Source organism: Ochotona princeps, chromosome 11 (assembly GCF_030435755.1).
Source record: "Ochotona princeps isolate mOchPri1 chromosome 11, mOchPri1.hap1, whole genome shotgun sequence".
NCBI lineage: Eukaryota > Metazoa > Chordata > Mammalia > Lagomorpha > Ochotonidae > Ochotona > Ochotona princeps.
Genome location: NC_080842.1, coordinates 13,079,644 through 13,098,283, shown reverse-complemented (window position 1 = coordinate 13,098,283; position 18,640 = coordinate 13,079,644). Strand labels below are relative to the sequence as shown.

General features: G+C 37.6%; 1 protein-coding gene and 1 non-coding gene across 2 annotated transcripts in view; one reads left to right on the top strand and one right to left on the bottom strand.

Moving 5' to 3' along the window:
* WRN (WRN RecQ like helicase) overlaps positions 1-18,640 on the top strand; it is a 207,031-nt gene that overhangs the window by 124,594 nt on the left and 63,797 nt on the right. Inside the window, exons 15-21 of the mRNA XM_058669837.1 lie at positions 1,861-1,941; positions 4,264-4,399; positions 5,969-6,044; positions 10,401-10,468; positions 10,755-10,863; positions 11,434-11,502; positions 17,899-17,981. Coding sequence (XP_058525820.1) covers positions 1,861-1,941; positions 4,264-4,399; positions 5,969-6,044; positions 10,401-10,468; positions 10,755-10,863; positions 11,434-11,502; positions 17,899-17,981 — 622 coding nt within the window. The remainder of the gene's footprint in view (positions 1-1,860; positions 1,942-4,263; positions 4,400-5,968; positions 6,045-10,400; positions 10,469-10,754; positions 10,864-11,433; positions 11,503-17,898; positions 17,982-18,640) is intronic.
* On the bottom strand, positions 17,798-17,859 carry LOC118760066 (U7 small nuclear RNA). The gene has a single exon (XR_004996558.1). It is a non-coding gene; the product is annotated as a U7 small nuclear RNA (small nuclear RNA).

The window sequence follows — 18,640 nt, the reverse complement described above, 5'->3', positions numbered from 1 at the left end:
ATATAATGTAATAAATAGCATTGTGTAGTGGCAAGATTCTGTAGTATCAGTAGATATTTACATTTGCTATTTTACAATTTCATATGCTTTTTAAATAATAGATATCTCCTTTTTAAAAAAAGATTTATTTATTTTTGTTGTAAAGTCAGATATACAGAGAGGAGGAGAGACAGAGAGGAAGATCTTCCGTCCGATGATTCACTCCCCAAGTGAGCTGCAACGGCCGGTGCTGCGCCGATCCGAAGCCGGAAACCTGGAACCTCTTCCGGGTCTCCCACGCAGGTGCAGGGTCCCAAGGCTTTGGGCCAGCCTCGACTGCTTTCCCAGGCCACAAGCAGGGAGCTGGATGGGAAGTGGAGCTTCCAGGATTAGAACCAGTGTCCATATGGGATCCTGGATCCTAAAGGCGAGGACTTTAGCCGCTAGGCCATGCTGCTGGGCCCTAGATATCTCCTTTTTTTTGTGGATCTCCTACATATGTCTTCCAGAGATGATTTTGGGGAGTCATGTCTTAATAGAGGATTTTTTTTCACTTGCTAATATGTGAGACTTTTTAATAAATCCTTATTGTTTTTGCCTCGCATTACTTAATTGTCATCTGAAAAGTCAGTAACTCAGCTTTTCATTTCATTTCTTAACTGAGTGCTTAATTTCTCATTCATTTTTCATTTGTTTAAAGATTACTTATGATGTCTATACTGTATTAAATTTTGAGTATCTTTGCTACAAGCACTTTAAATCATATTTTAAAAAGTAATAGATTATTCCTCTTATTTGCCTAATGGCAACAAACTTCTCAATGCCTGAGAAGCTCTTGATGTATTGGTAATAGTGTCAGCATTTGCTTCTATCAATGTATAATTATTTTATTTTAAAACTGTTTTCAAATTGTTCTCACACCAACTGTTTGTAATTTCCCTTATTCGGGATTATCTTTTGCTAACATCTACATTGCCCTTGAATTTTCTAGAAATTTCCTATTTGACATGCACTTTAAAAATTGCTTACTATAGTATTATGGAATTATCATCAAAATTTCCTTATGATTTGACAACTTTTAATTATTGCTGTTTTTATTGTGTATTAATATTAGCGTTGTTTCCTTTACTTGTTATAGACCCCACTTACAAAGCAAAACAACTTTTTTCTAAATAAAAAACTGATTTTAAAGTATATTTTAATTTAAAATATACAAATTAATTAAAGTTATACTTCCTTTTTCTACTCCCAGTTTAAGTATAGTATTTTTGCAATGTAACTACTAAGTGTTAATTTTTCTAGAATTGTTTTGTTTGTTTCTTTTTTGTGGACTTCTGTGCCATTGAACTCTCACTTCATAGATTTTGCCAAATTATTATAAAGCTTCTTCATATCAAACTTCAGCAATGTGTTTAATAAATAAAACATCTGACACTATTTTCTAATATTTTTGTAAAATACTGATTTATTTACTTACTACAATTATAATAGCTTTTGCAATCCTTAAAAATAAGTGGATATAAAAGAACCACTGTTCTTGCTGCACACAATTTTCAATATTATGGAGACACTGTACTCAAAAGGCTTGGGAGGTATGGTTTGATGTTGTTGAACCATAGTTTAGCTTGTTGCATTGTACTCACATTTAGAGAGGTGATTTTATTTCAAGCATATTTAACTGGACTTTCTAGCTGTATTTCTTTCTTTGTTTCTGTGTTCATTCTTTCTACCCTCCATTTTTTCCTATGTACCATACAGATGTTTAAGTACTGTTGCATCTTTATGTATGAGATAAGAAATTCTCCTAGTGTATAGGAAATTTATTGTTGAAAATGGAATCAATTGTAGTGGAGCTTAATGTTTGAAATCCTTTTTTTAAAGCTTTTATCTCCTAAGGACAATGAAAATGATTCATCTTACGTGATTGAAAGTGATGAAGACTTAGAAATGGAGATGCTTAAGGTACGTTAAAATTTTTTAAAAATTACTTTAAGTTCTTTGCAAAGGACTTTTAATTGAGTGAAGCATTACCTAGTCCCACACTAGATCCTACCATAGTGATACTGCTGCCAATTGTATGGCATGAGATTTAATGTTTTGTAATGCACTTTTCTTTATAGCTTTTATATACTATATGACTTGGGTTTTAGAAAGAATAAACCAATTGGTGTATTCTCTGTGCTCCTCCTAAAGTCATTTTATTTTTGTAATTTTCTGGATTATGGATAGTGATTAAGATTATGGATAGTGATTAAGTTCTTCATTATTAAAGTTGGTTTCCTTTTCTTCCATCCATGTGTCTCTCCTATTATTTGCAAATCCTGTTTTTATATACTCAGTAAGCTATTTTGCTTTCTTTGACATTGCCTATTGTGTTTTATTTTTGTTGTACACAGTTTCTATAGTTTAGTAAATTGAAAGTAGTACTTTGTAACGCATATATTTTCTATCCCTTCACTTAACTTTTTAAGATTTGTTTGTTGTTTTGAAAAAGTTATAGATAGAAGAGGCAGAGGCAGCATGATTTTTCATCTACTGGTTCACTCCCCAAATATTTGCATTGGTGGAGCCTGGAACTCCATCCAGGTTTCCCATGTGGTAGCAGGGGTCCAAGCCCTCTGGCCATCGTACAGTGGTTTTCCTGGTGCATTAGCAGGGAGCTAGATCATAAGTGGAGCAACCAGGACTCAAATCAGTATTCATTTGTTCCTGCAGGCAATTGCTTAACCCACTGTGTAGGTTGCAGACCTCAGCCTCTATTTTCTTTGTCAGCAGTTGTGAATTAAAGATGGCAAATAAGAAAGAAAAGCCAGTTCAGCCATATTAGAGCAAAATGAAGAAAAACACAAAAGTGTGTATATATATATATGTATGTGTGTGTATATATACATACATACATATATATACACGTATGTATGTATATATATAATTTTATTCCTTATTTTTAGGTTGATAAGATTTTTCTGTTCGTGATACTAGTTTTATGTATATATATGTGTGTGTGTATTAAGATGTACGTTTAGGATCTGTTCCCATGAGGTAATTATTGAGGCTGCTGGCTGTGATGCAGGCATCCCATATGAACACTGTTTTGAGATGTTGCTGGAGCTAAAAACTTCAGATTTAGCTCCCTGCAAATACACCCAGGAAGCAGCCAAGAATGGCTCAAGTGCTACGGGGCGAGGCAGGGTGGGAGTTGAGGGCCCTGCATTGATGTGATTTGGAGACCCGGAGGAAGCTGTGGGCTTCTGACTTTGATCTGGAAGGGCCCTAGCCTTTGTGGCCGTTGGAGAGTGAACCGGAGGATAAAAAATTCCCTGTCAGCCTCTCCTGTCTATTATTGTGCCTTTCAAATAAATAAACAAGAAGTGTTTTTTAAAAATATGCATTTATAGAGTGCTTGTGGACTCTGCAAACGTAAGTATTATGTCCCCTAGAAAGTAGCTAGATACTCATGTGAGAAAACTGCTTTTAAAATAGTTTCCAAAGATGTTTGTGGACCTGAACCAAAAAATTCAGAAGTGGAATCACTCTTTTTTTAATTCTAAGTGCGAAATAAATACCCTTTTAAAAACACTGTAAAATCAAATAACGGAAGATTTAGTAAAAGAGAAAACAAATGAGAACTGTTGTTTAGTAAGGTTATCCTGTCACTTCTTAGCATAAGATGTTATACATGAAGTAATTTTGAAATAAGCTAACATTTTTAACATAGTTAATCTCTCCTTAGGAGAATGAAAGATTTTATTGTCAAGTCAATATAACAACAAATAACTTTATTTCACATTTGTACTATTTTTTATGATATTATATCTTTTAAAATTTTCAAAACCACATTTATTGTTTGCTTATAGTTTAAACTTATCTGTACTCAAAAAGATAGTGATTAACACATGGTATTGAGAAACTCATTAGATCAACGACAGAAATGCCCAGATTTACTCTTTGGTATCTAAAAAACTTAAAGTACAATAAAAAAAGAAAAATATTCTAAATTATCTGAATTCAAAATTTATGATGAGTTGCTGCAGGGTCATTTCATTGTATTCTATTAATGAACTGTGTTTACACTGGAAGTTTTCCATGTTTGGCCTTGTGCCTTCACGACTGTTCTTGTGCACATATTTAAACTGGAGCACACATGTTCTTTTGTGGTGTTCCTTGCATATTTGCCAGCTTTGAACAAAACTGCACTCTCTGTTAGTTACAGTCCTTTTGTGTCTGGTGAAAAAAGATAACAATATGCCCGTGATTTTGCCATTAAAATTTCTTCTAAACTTTCAGTCCTTAGAAAGCTTAAACAGTGGTGACATAGAACCAATCCATTCTAAAGACTTAGAAATGAAAAGAAGCTTGGATCTTCCCATTGAAGAAGATGAAGGTGAAAAAGAAGCTCTTGAAGAGGAAGAAGATGATGAGGGTAAACACTGAAATACCTTTGTGATGGCTCACCTGTGATACCTACTACTGGCTTCCAGTGAAGGTCTAGGTTTTTAGTGTTTTAAAAATCGGGGACTTTGGGTCATACAGCTAAATTCTAGGTCCTGTGACTTGCTAGTAAATTCCATAATGTAAGACAAGTATTTAGCTATCCCTCTCTGGCAGTCAAGTTCAATGCCTGATCCTGCATTGAAGTACCCATGTTTGATTCTTGTTTCTGGATCCTGGCTCCAGTTTTCTGCTGATACAGATGCTGGGAGGCAGTGTTGATGGCTCAGATAATTGAGCTCCTGCTACTCATGTGAGACCTGGATTGAGTTCCTGGTTCCAGGTTTTGGCCCCAGATTGGTTGGCTGTTGTGGGCATTTGGGAATAAACCATCAGATGGGATCTCTGTCTCTCTTTTCTCTTTCTGTGTCTCTGTGTCTGAAATTAAAAAAAAAAAAATCCATGACATTGTTGTCTCCAAAAAGTAGAGTCTTTTTATCTAGAAGAGTAGAAGTGTTAGGTGAATGTGGTTATGTGAAATCTCATCTGAATTTTATATTTTTGCTTGTGTCTTAATGAAAGTCATAAAAATTATTAATGTTTTTTGGAATGTTAAGCATAATTGTAGCATGAACACATAGCATCTGCTCATTCTGAGCGTATTGTTTAAATCAAGTAGCATGGTATCAAATAGCAGTGTAGACTGATTTTCACACCATGTTAACTGTTGTAGAGAATGTGTTAAGTGAAACTTGTTATTTTAAGTGTACAGAATCATATTGGTTAAAACTGTGGGGCTCTTGAAAAGTAAGATTCTCATTAGAGCTGCACTTCATCAATAATGTGGAAAATTTAAAATATATATACAAATATGTTGATAATATTTTCTGCTTTGTTTTCTTGTCCTAAACACATGCTTTCTCCAAATTAATTTCCTATTTAGGACTGTCAGAACAAAATAATGAACTTCGATGTGCTTATTGATAAACTAGCTTGACCTTCATTTACTCTTCTTGGTCAGTTGTGATTCCTTCAGCCCAAGATTGAATTGTAAAAGTTGGGTAGAACTAACATAACTGTGTTGTGCTGTGCAATTAGAGTTTGGTCAGGTGTTTAGGTAACTAGGAGTACTTAACTGAATTAGATATAGGGTGTGCTGAAGGAAACATAAACCATTTTTCCTCTTCATTTACACCACAATCACTGCAGCAGATTTGTGTGACTTGAAAAGGTGTGAGCATCTTTTCCTGTTTGTCAGCAGGTGCCCTGTCCTGCAGGGGCCCTATGGTTTGTTTTAAACATTACATTAGGGATAACTGAGTCCAGCCCGTCAGTGCTAGCCAAGTGTGTGCCATAGGCATACTTCAATGCTTAGTCATCATTAAGGAGTCATGACTGATACTCAGAGGACCAGATTTCACTGAAATTAAAGGGCAGAAAGCAAAAATGGTGGTACCTATAAATGCACTTAAAGGAAACCAACCAAATACATTTTTCCCCCGTTGGCTGATCTAGTATGTGTTTCACTTGAATGTTAATACTAATTTTATTTCATTTTAAGAACATTTGTTACCAGAGCCCAGTGCAGAGCAAATTATTTGCCTCAAGACATACTTTGGCCATTTCAGTTTCAAACCGTGAGTATAATCCCCGTAAATTAAATCATATATTTAAACAAGTATTTAATTCTATTTTATTCACAAAGGCAAGAAGGAAAATGAATCATCCATTTAGCAATAGCTGCACAGCTGCATAGTAGTTATATATTTTTTGAAATACAAATTGTTATTAGTGAGGAAAACTGGTTTTCCATTTATGGATCAGTTCTATGTAGAAACTAGTTTGAAGGCATTAACAAATGGATTTCACTGCTGACATATTTTTCATTTTAAATGGGCTTGTTTTGTGTGTGATATCCAATGCATGCTGTAACAATAGGTTTGCATAAGACAGTAGTTTGAAGAATTGTGATAATCATTGATTTTTTTTTATTATTATTTAACTTCATTAATTACATTGTATTATGTGACACAGTTACATAGATACTTGGGTTCTCCCACCCCTGCCCAAACCCTCCCACCATGGTGGATTCCTCCACCTTGTTGCATAACCACAGCTCAAGTTCAGTTGAGATTCCCCCATTGCAAGCATACACCAAACATAGAGTCCAGCATCTTATTGTCCAGTCAAGTTCAACGTCTTCTTAGGTATACACTCTCTGGTCTGAAGACAGAGCTAGCAGAGTATCACCCCAGTCAATTGAAAGCTCCATCATACCATCAGCAAAAATTTACATCATTATGGAATTAATTGACATAGTAATGAGTAACCAACATGTTGAAAGTAAATACAAGTTCCCAGCCACCTTCTGTGATCACCTCACCTATACTTCAATTTAGTTTATACACAACATATAACATTCAAAACATAACATGTTATACATAACATCATATCATCTTAAATTAAGGCAAACATGTGGTATTTAACCTTTTGTGATTGGCTCATTTCCCTTAGCATGATGGTTTCCAGTTTGGCCCATTTGGCCACAAAGAACTGCATTTTGTTTTTTTTAATAGCTGAGTAGTATTCCATGGAGTAGATGAACCATAGCTTTCTTATCCAATCCTCTGTTGATGGGCATTTTGGTTGCTTCCATGTTTTTGCAATTACTGATTGTGCTGCTATGAGCATAGGAGTGCATGTTGGTTTCTCATAAAACAATTGATTTTTAACATTCTCAACATGTAATTTCATTCTAGAGGCACGCTTATATGTATAAAAATAAGGTGAACAAAAATGAATTGAGGGAAGAGTAAATCTGAGTAAATTAGCAATTTGAAAATCTAGACTGGACTTTTCTTATTATTGCATTTCATTGATTGATTGATATCTAAAAACCTTTATTGATAAAAATTCTCCACAAACTAAGACTAGAGGTTCTTGACAAAGAGCAGTTATGAAAAACTCTATAATTAACATCATACATCAATGTGAAAGACAGGATGCCAAAAAAAATGATTGAATGCCAATCCCTTAAGATGAGAAATAAGGCAAGATGTCTGATTTTGCTGCTTCAATACCATTCTGAAAATTCTTTCCAAGGTAAGATAAAGGAAAGGTATTCCAGATTAGATAGAAAATACTGAAACTATCTTTATACATAGATGACATCATCTTATATATTAGAAACTTTCAAGAATCCACAACAAAGTCACACACACACACATATACATATATATACACACACGAGTGTGTGTGTATATATATATATATATATGCTAATTAGTTTAGGAAAGGCACAAAATATAGGATCAAATAGAAAGGTGAGTTAGATTATTATATACTAGCAGTGAGCATTCTGAAAATGAATTTAGGAAAAGAATCCCATATACAACAATAGCAAAAAGAACCCTTTGAAATAAATTTAGCAAAACAAATGCAAGAAAGACAAACTGAAAACTATATCTTGTTCAAAGAAATAAAAGACCTAACAACAAAAGTGTATCCTATATCTACAGTTTATTTTTTAAAATTTAGTACTTTATTGTTTGATAATAATGTTCCATAAGCACTAGGATTTCCCTTCCCATCTTTCTTCCCAAATCCCTCCTTCTGCCCCTCACTGATTTCCCCTATATCATTATAATAGAATAATCCTTCATAAACAGTTCATCATTTGGCTATTTTGGTGTATCCTGACATTATAGGTATGGACAGTGGCAGAAGGTCCAACATCCTATTCTCAAGATATATTTAACATTTTCTGAGCCTGGCACAGTAGCTTAGCAGCTAAAGTCCTTGCTTTGTACTCACTGAAATCCCATATGGACACTGGTTCTAAGCCTGGTGGCCCTGCTTTCCATCCAGCTCCCTGTTTGTGGCCTGGGAAAGCAGTCGAGGATGGCCCAAAGCCTTGGGATCCTGCATGTGCATGGGAGATCTGGAAGAGGCTCTGGGCTACTTGCTTCAGATTGACTCAGCTCCAACTGTTGCTATCACTTTGGGAGTGAATCAGTGGATGGAAGAACTTCCTTTTTGTCTACCCTCCTCTATGTATATCTGACTTTCCAATAAAAAAAGAATATATATATAACATTTTCATTTGGAGTCCATCTCTGATTTAATAATTTTTGAAAGGTAGAGTCACAGAGTTAGAGGGAGGTATTCCACCTACCGGTTCACTTAAAGAGAGAGAGGGAGAAACAGAGAGAATCCTTCCACCCACAAGTTCACTTTCCAAATAGCTGCAATGGATGCCAGTCTCCTGTGTGGGTGCAAGGGTTCAAGCACTTGGGTGCCACTGCTTTTCCAGGTGAATTAGCAGGATTAGAATAGAGCAGTTTGGACTCTAAATGGTGTCCAAATGGGATGCTGGTACTACAGGATATGGCTTTTCCCATTTTGCCACAGCACCCAACCCCTCTTACTGTGTTTCCTCTTGATATTTTATTAAAATTTTCTAAATTGGAACACCTGGGACACGAACCAGTGCCCATAAGGGATCCCAGTGCTTGCAAGGTGAGGATTTAGCCATTGAGCCATTGTGTGATACAACTCCTCTTTGTGGCCTGGGAAAACAGTCGAGGATGACCCAAAGCCTTGAGACCATGCAAGCACGTGGGAGACCTGGATAAAGCTCCTGCCTTCTGGCTTAGCTGCAGCTGTTGGAGTCATTTGGTCAATGAACCAGTGGATGAAGGATCTCTCTGTCTCTCCTCTCTGTAAATCTGATCTACTTTTCTAATAAAAATAAATAAATCTTTAAAAAAAAAACAAATTTAAGCTTTAGCAAAGTTGAAAAAAAATTGTGCTAGTGCCTATATACTTACTACCTGGATTTTACTATTTGCATTTTATTGTATCTTTTTTTTACCACATATTCATTTATTCATCTGTTTGACCATAAGTCCATTGACATTTAAAAAAATGTCTCTCCAGCCTAAACAACCACCACGAGCTAAACAACCACCTATGATGCAAGAATCTCATATAGGTGCCAGTTTGAGTCTCTGTTGCTCAACATCCGAACCAGCTCCTTGCTTACGGCCTAGGAAAACATCAGAGGATGGCCCAAAGTGTTAGGCGCCTGCACCCAAGAGGCAGACCTGAAAGAACCTCCTGGATTCTGGCTTTAATCAGCCCTAACTGGCCACAGCAGTCACTGCAAATGGATAATAGATTCCTCTTGTTTTTCTTTCTATAACCGTACTCTCAAGGACATTGTGGTTATCATATTTCTCACTAAGTATTTGAACATATAAATCGTTAACCAGAGTGAAATATTTAATTTAACATGCAAGGAAATGTATAACTTTTAAGTGCATTTTTACACATTATAACTATACATGCCAGCCTCTATGACCTAAATCTTTATTAAGTTATAGGATACTGGGGTGAACATTGTTTTTGGGTTACCCACATCAGCTGCCTGGATCAAGCTCCATATCTTCTTGTAGTCCAGCTTCTCTCTGCTGGGCTTGGAAGACAGAAGATGATGACTATAGTAGTTGGGTCCCTGCCACCCAGCTGGGAGAGCTGGAGTTTCTGTATTCTGGCTTTGACTTGGCCCAGTCCTAGGCTGCTGTACAGGCATTTGGGAAGTGAAGCCACTGGTGGGAGAGCTTTCTCTGACTCTTCCTCTCTGTTTTTCTGCCTTCCAAATAAATGAGATCATCATATATATAGAATATTACTGCTGTTATACAAAGGGCAATCCTGGGGCATTTTTCTCATTTATTTGAAAGCATTGGTTCTTTTGGACATGTATTGTATACCTTAGCTATATGTAGTATATGCGTAGGCCAAATGTGTGCTCCTACTTGTTCAGCCAGCCTGAATAATTTTTCATTTTAACAAGTTCCACTGTTTGTACACAATTGTATATGAAACTTTAAAAGTAATTTTATTAAAGAAAGCGAAAAGATTAAATGAGTTTTTACTTGTCCCTTGAGTTTCTGATTAATGAAACAAAATTTTTTTTTTTAACATTTAAGAGTACAGTGGAAAGTGATTCATTCTGTCTTGGAAGAAAGACGCGATAATGTTGTTGTCATGGCAACTGGTGAGTTTACTTAAGCAAATAACTGAATCCTTTAAAAAATAGAACTTAAGGGGTTTAAAGTGCTTAATCTTTCATTATACTCTCAAAGTACAAATGTAAGTGGTATAAAATATTTAAGAAAGTGACCAGAGGGAAAAAAAAAGACTCAAATACATGTATTACTTCGTTTTTCACAAGATAGCACGTCAGTGTCAACCATTCAGCCACACAAGCACTTTTAAGAAGCTGCTAAAGTATCCAGGCTTACTTTTTGTTTTTTTAATGAGTATGTTGTTTCTATTTCAAGGGTATGGAAAGAGTTTATGTTTCCAGTATCCACCTGTTTATGTAGGCAAGATTGGCATCGTCATCTGTCCTCTCATTTCTTTGATGGAAGACCAAGTGCTGCAGCTTGAGTGAGTACTGTTTCCGTGGCCACACCCTGCCTGGCTCTCTGTCTGTCTCTCCTGAATGGAACATCTGGTCTGTCGAGTATGTTCTCAGTAACATGTGTTTGCAAGTGTTGCTTTATCCTTACTATTCATATATGATACTTTAACATCAGAATTTCTTTCTTGAGTGCTGTATAAATCAGGGCTTACCAAGTAGCCTCAATGCTTTTTAAAGTATTACTGCTTTGTACTTGTTTATATAGAAAATCTAAATAGATATGTATGTGTGTATAGTTTTTGTATTCTGTTATCTTTGCCTCATACGTAGTGTGTACATGGAAGTATTTTTTAAAATCTGTTAAAAACTGTTCAACTTCTTCATGCTGAGCAGCTTGCACTGTTTTTTTGAAAGGTCACCTTAAAAATCTGCCTCCGATATGGTCCCTGAAGGAATTTGTGAAATGAATGAGTTATGAAAAGAGGGAACTGCAAGGAAGAGTGTACATGCTTAGATTTCCTTACTCCTTCCCTCTGTACGGTGAAGCTGATACTACAGACTGTACGTTGCTCCAGTGTTGGTCTTTCTTCTCACAGGGTGTCCAACATTCCAGCCTGTTTCCTTGGATCAGCACAGTCAAAAAATGTTCTAGAAGATATTAACTTGTGAGTAATTTGTATGATTTTGATCATCTGGCAAAGTGGCTATGAAATGTGAGAGAATTTTGTACCAAAAAAGAAACTTGATGAATGAACAACATGTCCATTACTTAAAAATATACTTTATTTTTATAGTACATTGCAGAACTATTAACTTTTAAATTTTTAAAACTTTAATTATTGTTCTCAGTTGTTGTACAATAAGGTTAACATTGCAGTCCTGGGATTATAGAATTTGAAAATCTGGATTTCAGAAGAGAGCTTGAAGAGTTCCTTGATTTGTCTCATGATGATGAAACTGAATGAATGAAACATGATGAGGAAGCTGAAGATGAGAAAACTGAAGACCAGAGACAAGTTATTTACACAAAGTCAATACAGTTTTGGCTTAGCAGAAACTGGTTTCTAGGTTTCTTGCCCCCCGATTCTATCATGAAATAATTCCCAAGAATCACATCTCAGACATATATGAAAAGTGTGTATATATGTATGTGTGTGTGTGTATGTCCATATGATATGAATATTTGAACATATACACACACTCTATACATCTGCTGAGTTTTGATGAATTTGTGAAACTATTTAACCCATTTTTGGGGTTTCCCCGACTAGGTTGTAGCACCAGCTGCAGTGCGCGAGAACCAGGTTTGTGGTGAGCTGACTGAGCTGGATTAACCCATAGCACCCGTCGGTTCTCGTGAAACATGGAGCTGGGGTGAAACTGATCAGGCAGCTGTGTCCACTAGTATGTGGTATATGTGTTGGCTGGTGCCGGTGACAGATGTAACCTAACCGTGCACTGGCCGATGCACATATGAGTCGAGTCTCAGGTCACCCTAGGCAATGTCTCTAGGGGGTCTCCCCGGCTAGATTTCTGGACTGCCTAAAGTATTTTAAATTTGGGTATAATTACATCAAATTGCTATGAACATTCCTGTGAAAGTCTTCTTGCGAAGATGTGTTTCCTTTTTCCTAAACACTTGAATCACCTTGATGGGCTTAGAGAGCAAATCTTACTTTCTAACAAGGTGTGATTTGCAAGCTTTACCATGTAGATGCACCTGTGAAACCATCATCACATTCCATATAATGACCACATCTGTCACTCCCTCGGTTTACAGAGATCTCTTTAGATGCATACCTACCCATTTCACTGCCTTTCCCACCCTACCTGTCAAGTTAATGCTGATCTGCTTTCTGTCAATGTAGGTTAGCTTTCATTTTCTAAATTGTGTGTCAGTGGCACCACCCCTACCTGATGTGCTGTTTTCTTGGTCTGTTTTAAATGATTCCACGTAATGATTTTGAGAATTGTCCATGTGTTTACACTTATTAATACTCCACTTCTTTTACTGTTGTGCTGATCCTGTTATATAGATATTCTGCAGTCTGTTCATTTGTTGACACACATTTAGATTGTTTCCATCTGGGGACGGTTACCAGTAGAGCTGCTGTGGCTGTTCTTATATAAGACACACTTTTTTTTAAAGACTTATTTTTAATTTTTATTGGAAAGTCAGAGAGGAGGAGAGACAGAGAGGAAGATCATCTGTACGCTGATTCATTCCACCAAGTGGCTGTAACGGCCCGAGCCGAGGTGAGCCTAGCTGAAACCAGTAGCCCAGAGCCTCTCCCAGCTCTCCCACACAGGTGCAAGGTCCCAAGGCTTTGGGCCGTCTTTGACTGCTTTCCCAGGCCACAAACAGGGAGCTGGATAGGAAGCAGGGTGGAATTAGAACCAGAGCCCATATGGGATCCTGGCACATGCAAGGCGAGGACTTTAGCCATTAGGCTACCATGCTGGGCCCAAGACATACACTTCATGGACACACATTTTTATTTCATTTGTACATTTCAGGAATTAGAGTGACTGGCCCATGTGGTAGATACATGTTTAACCTTGTTGTTTTTAATTGAGGTAATTTCACGTGACACAACATTTGTAAATTTAACCATTAGTAAAGTATATTACCTTTTAGTGTATTAATGATGTTTTATATTCACTGCTATCTAATTCCAAGGTATTTCCACCACCCCTATAAGAATTACCATATCTATTCAACAGTTGCTTCCTAAGTTTTTCCTTTCTGATCCTTTTAATCCAAATCTACCTTCTGTCTCTGTTATTTGCCCGTTCTGGATGATTTATACATATGAGCTGATACAGTGTATGACCTTTTGTGTCTGGTGTCTTTTACTTAGAACAAGGTCATGAATGCTTCGCTTCTTCTTTGTGACTGAATACTATCCCTGTGGATGGATGCATTGCACTTTGTTTATCTGTTCTACATTGACATACATTTGGGTTTTCATTTTTTGGCTTTTAGGAATAATATTGCTGTAAACATTTATATACAATCGTTTGTATGAACCTGCATCTTGAACACCTTTGTGTATGTGCTAGGAGAAGCGTTTTTGGTTTGTAACATGATTCTGCATTTAACTTTTTAGGAAATTGTCAGACTTTGTGAGAGTCTTTGTTTCAGTTTGCATTCCCACCAACATGAGAAGGTTGAGTTCTTTTGCTTCCCTGATGTCTCTTGCTAAGAGCAGTCCTTAATTTCAGCCATGCTAAAAGATCTCATTGTGCTTTTAATTTGCTTTTCTCTAGTTCCTGATTAGGTTGAGCATCTTAGCATCTTCTTGTGTTCTTCTTGGCCATTAGCTTGTCTTTTTTAAAGATTTTATTTTTGTTGAAAAGTCAGATTTATAGAGAGAAAGAGAGACAGAGACCAAGATCTTCTGTCTGCTGGTTCACTCCCCAAGTGGCTGAAATGGGTGGAACTGAGCCGATCGAAAGTAGCCAGGAGCTTCCTCTGGGTCTCCCACATGGGTGCAGGGTCCCAAAGCTTTGGCCCAGCCTAGACTGCTTTCCCAGGCCACAAGCAGGGAGCTGGATGGGAAGTTGTGCAGCTGGGATATGAACCAGCACCCATATGGGATCCTGGCACATGCTAGGCGGGACTTCAGCCACTAGGCTACCACTCTGGGCCCTATTTGCTTATTTTTGAGAAAGTATTCAGATATTTTGTTCTCTCTCACTCTCCTCTCTTTTGTAGTAAAAATGACTTGCTTATGTGAGAGACAGAGAGATGGAGAGAGTAATGAGAGACACCGATGGAGAGAAAAGACACAGAGATTGCTCATTCTCTGATTCCCCAAATGCTGACAATTGGCATGCTTAGACCAAGCCAGCCAGGAACTAAATCTGGTCTCCCACATGGAGGAGCAACCTTTGAGCCATTAGCGCTCCCAGAATATGACTTAGGAGGAAGGTGGTCTCAAAGGCTGAAGCCAGGTAATAAACCGAGGTCCTTCTTGGTAGACGCTAGCTCCTTGATCTCCACAGCTAAGCATTGTCCTTTCTCAGTGAGTATTGTTAGTCATATATAAATTCTAGGTACAAGTCCCTTACTTGATAACATTCTTTGCATATATTTTCGCCTAGTTTATGACTTTTTGTTTGTTTCACGGTCCTTTTGAAAGGAGCATTTTTTCATTTTGATAAAATCAGGTTTGTTTGGTGTTTTGTGGATTTTGCTTTAGCTATTCAGTACAAGAAATCTTTGACTAACTCCAGGTCGCAAATATTTTCCTTTATGTTTCCTTCTGAAAGTTCTATAGTTTTTAGTTTTACATTTAGATTTTGCCATCAATTTTTAGTAAATTTCATATGTATCAATTGTAGTTTATTTGCTGTTTTTTATTTTTTAAAGAGAAAAACACATGGAGAGGATGGTTCATCTGCTCGTTCATTCCCCCAAATGAACAGCGGCTGCAGCGGGGCTGGGCCAAAGCTAGGAACCTGGAACTCAGTTCAGGTCTCGCTTGTGGGTGGCATGGACCCAACGACTTGAGCCATCATTTGTTTGCTTTCAGGATGCACAGTAGTAGGAAGCTGGAATCAGAAGCAGGGTTGGGAGTTGAAGCCAGATATTCTGATTAGGCTGTGGGCATCCTAGATACCTAAACCACTTCGCCAAATGCCCATTTCCATGATTCATTTTTCCCATAAGCATATCCAGTTGTTCCATTTGTATTTTTTTTTTTAAATATTCATTTATTCATTAATTACATTGCATTACATGACACAATTTCATAGGTACTGGGATTCCCCCCCCTTCACCCCAAACCCTTCCCCCATCATGAATTCCTTCACCTTGATGCATAACCACAGCTCAAGTTCCGTTGAGATTCCCTAATTAAAAGTTTACACCATACAGAGTCCAGCATCCCACTTGTCCAGTTCAAGTTCAACCGCCTCTTAGGGAGGCCCTCTCAGGTTTGTAGGCAGAGCCAGCAGAGCGTCACCTCGATCAATTAGAAGCTCCAACATATCATCAGCAACAGTCCAGGTATGATGAGGCCGGTGCAGAGTCCACTGATTGACATAGTCCATCTTAGGGTTTCCCCTTGTCCAGTTTTCCGCTGGAAGCATAAAGCTGAGGTGGTTGATTCATCTACTCCATTTTCCATCTTTTTTTGATTAATGCTTTGATTCCTCCATTTTGTTCAGGGGAATCCCCCTAAAAAAAACTTTGAGGCATTCCCAGTCCAGGCTCCTACATGTACTACTAGTAAGCACAGTGCCCGCCACCGTCCATCACTCCGATCAGCTGATGGTTTTAACCCCTGGGTTGGTTCTCTTCTGAGCCCCGACCTCTATTGGAACCAATGAGTATCGCATCTCTCCCCGGCTCTGCCCATCACACTTTTGTCCCTCACCTAAACCAGTGGTCCATTTGTATTTGTTGAAAAAATTCCTCTCCACCAAATTTCCTTTGAACTTTTATCGGAAGGAAGTTGATTGCATATATAGGGATATTTTTGCTGCAGTCTCTGTTCTATGTTTTTGGAATCTATTTGCATCTTTTTATAGGAAATTTCAGATCAAGTGGTCCAAGTGCTCCAATTCTGTTCTTTATTTAAAAAAAATTATTTTATTTTTTATTTGAAACATGTGTTTACAGAGAGAGAAGGAGAGACAAACACAGTAAGAGATCTTCAACCAGCTTGTTTTCTCCCCAAATGACTACAATGACTAGCTGTGAGCCAATCTGAAGCCAGGAGCTTCCTCTGGGTCTCCCATGTGTGTATAGTTGTTCAAAGACTTCAACCATCTTCTGCTGCTTTTCCAGGCAATAAGCAGGGAGCTGGAATGGAAATGGAGCAGCCAGCACACAGTGCTGAAGTAGGATATTGGTGCCACAGGTGGAGGCTTAGTCTACTACTCTGTGGCACCAGCCCCAATTCTGTTCTTTTTCTTTTTTAAGTTGTTTTAAGTTGTCTTAATATTTATGTAGAAATTTTTTTTCCTGTAGAAATATAAAGAGATTTGGAAGAGATTGTAATTGGGCATGAAAAAACAATAGAATTTTGTTTTTATGTGGGGGTCTCTGTCTTGCCATTCTCTCTAGAGAAATAGGCATTCTTTGCTTTCCTGGTTACAGAATAGTGGAGGGCTACTATGCAGCTCTATTTTGTACATTTTTTCAGCTTTTCCCACTTTCAGAGACTGACTGGAGGTCTTTTGATCAAAGGTTCTAGAACGGAGACTAGTTGGCTTGACTTTCACACAGTGTCTATTCTTGGGCCAATACATTTATGCCAGCCAGCAGGAATGGGCTCCGGAGAATAACGCAGGATGCTGAGGATTTAATCATAGGACAGTGGATGAATGAATATGTTGCAGTTCTCAGAGTACGGTGATTTGTGGGTGGGCTGCTAACAGGCCCTTTAGAGACTAGATTGCCAGAAATCAGGAACTGGCTTCTCAGTCATCTTATTCTAAATACTCTATAATATGCTGAAGAAACCAATATATTTGAAAGTATGTACACATGTATGAGGCTTCATTAGATTTTTACAAGTGGCATAAGATATATATATGTTTTTAAGATTTACTTATTTTTATTGGAAAGGCAGATACACAGAGAGGAGGAGAGACAGACAAGAAGATCATCTGTCCTATGGTTCACTCCCCAAGTGGCTGGAGCTGAGCCAATCCGAAGCCAGGAGCCTCTTCCGGATCTCCCATGTGGGTGTAGGGTCCCAAAGCTTTGGGCCATCCTCGACTACTCTCTCAGGCCACAAGCAGGTTGCTGGATGGGAAGTGGAGCTGCTGGGATTAGAACTGACGCCCATATGGGATTCCAGTGTGTTCAAAGCGAGGACTTTAAGTGCTACGCTATCACGCCGGACCCTGCATAGTATATTGTTTAAAAATTTATGAGCTGTATTCAGTTGTAATCCATTGAGATGTTTGTTTTATTTATTGTAATATATTTCTTTTTTTTTAATGAAGTGCTTTCCAGTACAAACTGGAAAGCCTGCTAGACAAATTCAAAAACAGCTGTAACACTGTGTATTGTAATATATTTCATTTCCTGTTTGTTTTTACAGAGGCAAATACCGCATTGTATATATGACTCCAGAATTTTGTGCGGGTAACTTGGACCTACTACAAAAACTTGATGCAAGCATTGGTAAGTGACAGAGTGGAATGTTTGTAAATACTGAGTTATCCTTTGAAGTGAGAGGATGGTGGATATTACTTCAGTTGAAGTTTATTTCAAACATTGTCTCCTCTAGGAGATCTCTGGTTCTCTAATCTGGTGTTTCTCTCATCTTGTTTCATAGTATCCTATAATTCCTTTTCCAATAGAAAAATTAGGCCCTTGTATTATAATTATGTGTCTGTGTATCTGCTTTTATTGTTAGAGTATAAACTTTTCAAGAAAAAATGCTGTTCTTATTTTCATGTTTTTAATTAGATGACTGGTACATAATAAGGCACTTATATAATATTTTCCTTTAATTTTTATTTATTTTCATTTTACTTGAACAGTAGACAGGACAGAGAGAGATCTACCGTGTGCTGGTTCCCTCCCCATGTATCTGCAACAGATAGGGCTGGGCCCGCTTGAAATATGGAGCCCAGAATCATAGACTCTGTGGTGGCAGGAAACCAAATACTTGAGCCATCCCACCTGTTGCCTTCCAGGGTGCACATTTGCAGGAAGCGCAATCAAAAGTGGGTAAGTCAAGACTCAAAAGGGTACTTGATACAGAATACAGGTATTTGATATGGAATGCAGGCATCCCAAACAGTGTTTAACGTACCAAACGTTGTTGAATGCATAGT